This window comes from Hippocampus comes, unplaced genomic scaffold, assembly GCF_001891065.2.
Source record: "Hippocampus comes isolate QL1 unplaced genomic scaffold, H_comes_QL1_v1.1 scaffold319, whole genome shotgun sequence".
In the NCBI taxonomy this organism is placed as follows: domain Eukaryota; kingdom Metazoa; phylum Chordata; class Actinopteri; order Syngnathiformes; family Syngnathidae; genus Hippocampus; species Hippocampus comes.
The window spans coordinates 1,483,256-1,487,145 of NW_017806090.1; the positions used below are offsets into that span (position 1 = coordinate 1,483,256).

General features: G+C 44.4%; 1 protein-coding gene across 1 annotated transcript in view; it reads left to right on the top strand.

Annotated features, from left to right (window-relative positions):
* Positions 1–1,257, top strand: part of wnt2 (wingless-type MMTV integration site family member 2) — a 3,846-nt gene extending 2,589 nt beyond the window's left edge. The window contains 3 exon segments of the mRNA XM_019894713.1: positions 49–98; positions 100–278; positions 376–1,257. Coding sequence (XP_019750272.1) covers positions 49–98; positions 100–278; positions 376–581 — 435 coding nt within the window. The 3' untranslated portion in view covers positions 582–1,257.
* Positions 1,258–3,890: the final 2,633 nt, after the last annotated feature.

A 3,890-nucleotide genomic window follows, 5' to 3' on the forward strand; every position in this document is an offset into this window, starting at 1 on the left:
CAAGGCGGTGTGACATTGTGTAACTTGTCGATTTTGCGCATCCGTCAGGCGGTGAAGCGTCTCCTAAGCTTGGAGTGCAAGTGCCACGGCGTGAGCGGCTCGTCGCACCGGTGACGAACTCCGCCGCAAATACGAGCGTGCCGTCCACGTGGCCGTCAACCAGTACGGAGCGGCTCTGACGACGCTGAGCGCGGCGGGAAGGCGCGCGGCACCGGGGAAGAACCAGCTAGTCTACTCGGACGAATCTCCCGACTTTTGCGTGCATGATCACGACACAGGTTCGACTTCAAACGCCAACGCTGATACTAATTTGCCCGCCCGCCCACCCTTAAGGGGACGTTTCCATGCCAACCGTGACACGCATCTCCCTCACAGGCTCCGTGGGTACGGGTGGCCGGCGGTGCAACGTGACGTCTCGGGGAGCGGACGGCTGCTCGGTCATGTGCTGCGGGCGAGGCTACGACACAGCGCGGGTGAGCCGCAGTGCCAAATGTGAATGCAAATTCCACTGGTGCTGCGCCGTGCACTGCAGAGACTGCCGCCAGGTGGTGGACGTGCGCACTTGCAAGGACCACACGTGACCGTCGCCGTCAGCGAAATGGTGAACTGGCTAAATACGGTTCTAAAAAGTTGGCACACCCCTGTTCGACTGCGAGGTTTTTGTAGAATGAAATATGAGCCCAAGAGAAATAATTGCAGACCTCTTGTCACCTTTTTATGTGACTTGTCACCTGCACATCTTAGGGGATCAGGAAAAGCCTACTAGACTAGCTGAACTTTGGTGTGAACCAGAGAGCGCTTTAATATTGTGCTGACCCCCATTTAATGAGTGTTATTGGTTGTTCTAAATACAGCTGTGGTTATAAGAGGGTGTGCACATTTGTGCAACCTCAATGGTTTCTTTTTACCTCCTTTCTAAGAATGATTCACAAATAAACACTTAAAAGGTTATAGGTCACATTAATAGGAGAAAAAGATTCTAAATGATTTGTCTTTTTTTTTAATCATAAAACCAGGGGTGTGTAGACTTTTAATATCCACTGTAGGTTGCTATTTAGTGGATTTGGAGTGATTCCTAATATTGATATGTGAACTATTTCTTCCTACAAACATGTCGTGATATTTGCTGACGCCCTCACCCAAATATGGTCACACGAGCCTTTACATTATCAATGTCATCTTTGTTCATTTCGTTTTTTTTTTTAAATTCCTAAACTTGGGGAATTAAAAAAGTATTTATTCATTTTTTTATTTATTGTTTTATTCCTCCTCCCGTTTGAAATCTTTGTTGAAAATATTGAGTCAGTTTTGTTATTTTTGTTTTTTACACAAGTATCTGTACTTCTACTTAAAGAATGTGACTACTTTTTCCACTCGTCTTTCGCAATAAATTCGATGTGAGAACTTTACTTTGAACATACAGTACTGGTGCTGCGTCACCTAAGCAATGTCAAGCGTTTCGAGTTCCAAAGGTAGAAAAGCGCTACGGAAGTGACAGCCCAGTACCTGCTCTGCAACCAGTGGAGTCGCCCTCTGCTGGCCAGTTTAGGAAACGCTCACCTTGTAAGCAGACTTGACCCGAGTGTTGTGTCGCCGCCTAGTGGGCAACATGAAACACAACACGATCAGCTTCTCGAAATGACAACAGCATGACAAACGCCAGGTCTTTTGAGGTTTCACTTTTATTTAATGTAATTTTCCAGACCTGCAGAGGACAGTTAAACTTCCTTTTAAGCGCCTCATCTTTTTTTTTTAATCCCCCTTCCTCCTCACGGCACTGCGTTAAAACCCAATTCATGACTGTGGCGGTTTCTCCCATTTTGATCATTGTGAGTCAATACTGTTAATCAGTGAACAGCGGAGGGGGGGCGGGGGGGAGGAGCAAGAGAACGAGAGCAAACGATGGTCACAAATTAAGACTTGAAAAAGAAGAAAGGCGGAGGATGGCAGGAGAAAAGGTCAAAAGACAACGGCGGAGAATAAAAGGCTGAAATTGACCGCTACAGTACTTCGTATTGTATTGCAGCACCTTTCTTTGTGACACACGCTCACTTACGCTTGTAAAAACCGTACACAATATTGTACAAAGCCCCAGACATGACAAAGTGTGTGAGACGTCAAACCCACGGAAGCATTTTTTGCAGCTGCCATTATGCCTGGCCACAAATTAGAAGGTCACATTTTGTAAATATAGCTAAAATACAAATATTTCACAAATGATTTCGTGAGCACAAAATTCACAGTCGAAATTTGAATTTTGCAGCCAGTAATTACTATGTTGCGGTCCAAAATGACGAATTTGTGGTCACAAATGTGCATCTCATGGCAACAATTAGTATTTTGCAGCCACAAATGAGTATTTCAGGATTAAAATGACTAGTTTGGAGATTAATTATCATTTCGTTGGCACTACTTTGTCATCACAAATTTGCATCTCGTGTCCACAATTAGTATTTCACCAGCACAAATGACAACTTTGTGCATACGTGATGTCCAATTCGCAGCCCCATTTGAGTATTTTTTCGCCACAATTTAGTATGTTGTGTGCACGTTATACCTAATTCATGGACAAAAATTGTATTTGGCAGACCAAAAACTAAAAAAATAAAAAATTAACAAAAAAAATTGTGTGCGTGTTTTTCATAGACAAAAAAATGTGTATTTTAAGGTCAAAATGTGATATTTGGTGGCCACAAATGAGTATTTTGTGTGCACATCATACCCAAATTATGGACCAAAATTTTTATGTGGGTGAATTTTTTTTTTTTTTTTTACTGAGCACTCTATATTTAAATTCGTGGACAAAAATGTGTATTTTGCAGACATTTGTGCATGTTTCATCTCTCGTGCCGCACATTATAAAAGCCCTAAAAAAATAAAAAATTAATAAAAAAAATTGTGTGCGTGTTTTTCATAGACAAAAAAATGTGTATTTTAAGGTCAAAATGTGATATTTGGTGGCCACAAATGAGTATTTTGTGTGCACATCATACCCAAATTATGGACCAAAATTTTTATGTGGGTGAATTTTTTTTTTTTTTTTTTACTGAGCACTCTATATTTAATTCGTGGACAAAAATGTGTATTTTGCAGACATTTGTGCATGTTTCATCTCTCGTGCCGCACATTATAAAAGCCGCTCCCCTTGTCATGTCAAGGGCTGAGTATTATTGCAATCATTCACATGAGACCTCACCTCCTCCATGCACTCGAGCCCCAGTCTCCCTTCGCTCCACATTAAGGCCTCAATTAAAGCCCTCACGGGTCGACAAGGCGGGGGCGTGGGGGGTCACCCACCTTCCTCGCCTCCCCAATTAGTACTTCAATCCTCCTCCTCCTCCGTCTAGTGTTCCTTCCATTTACTTGGTGGCTGTCCATGTTAGGGCTAAGCTACTGTAGGTACCACACGGTGGCACTGTGAGTAAGGAGTCTAACCCTCGTGCTCAGGATATGTGCCACCATTTCCCACGGGGGCCGGACCCCCTCGTGCCCTCTTCTAACCCGCCCCTCTCCTGCAATCGGGCACTGCTCTACCCTCTGATACAGAGGTTCAGCAAAAACGTCCCCAGTAGAGGGAATGTGGGCCACCAGGGCAGTCGAGCCGGGGGCCTTTCGGTGTGCCCCCACCCCACATTACGTGGAGCCCCAAGCATAACCTGTGCCCTGTAATCCTCCCGAAACCTTATTCTCCGACGCCCCTCGGCAAGTGATAAAGCCAAGCAACAACTTTCACCCTCGATTCACAGCTTTGCTTTGCGAATATTAGACGGCGCCGACTGTCCAACAACGGTTTACACTTCATCGTTAGTTACGTTTAAAAAGAAGACCCTCATTTTAGCTTAATTGAATCGTTGTCAGTTTTGGGGTGCTCAGTGCTATGCTGCCCCCCC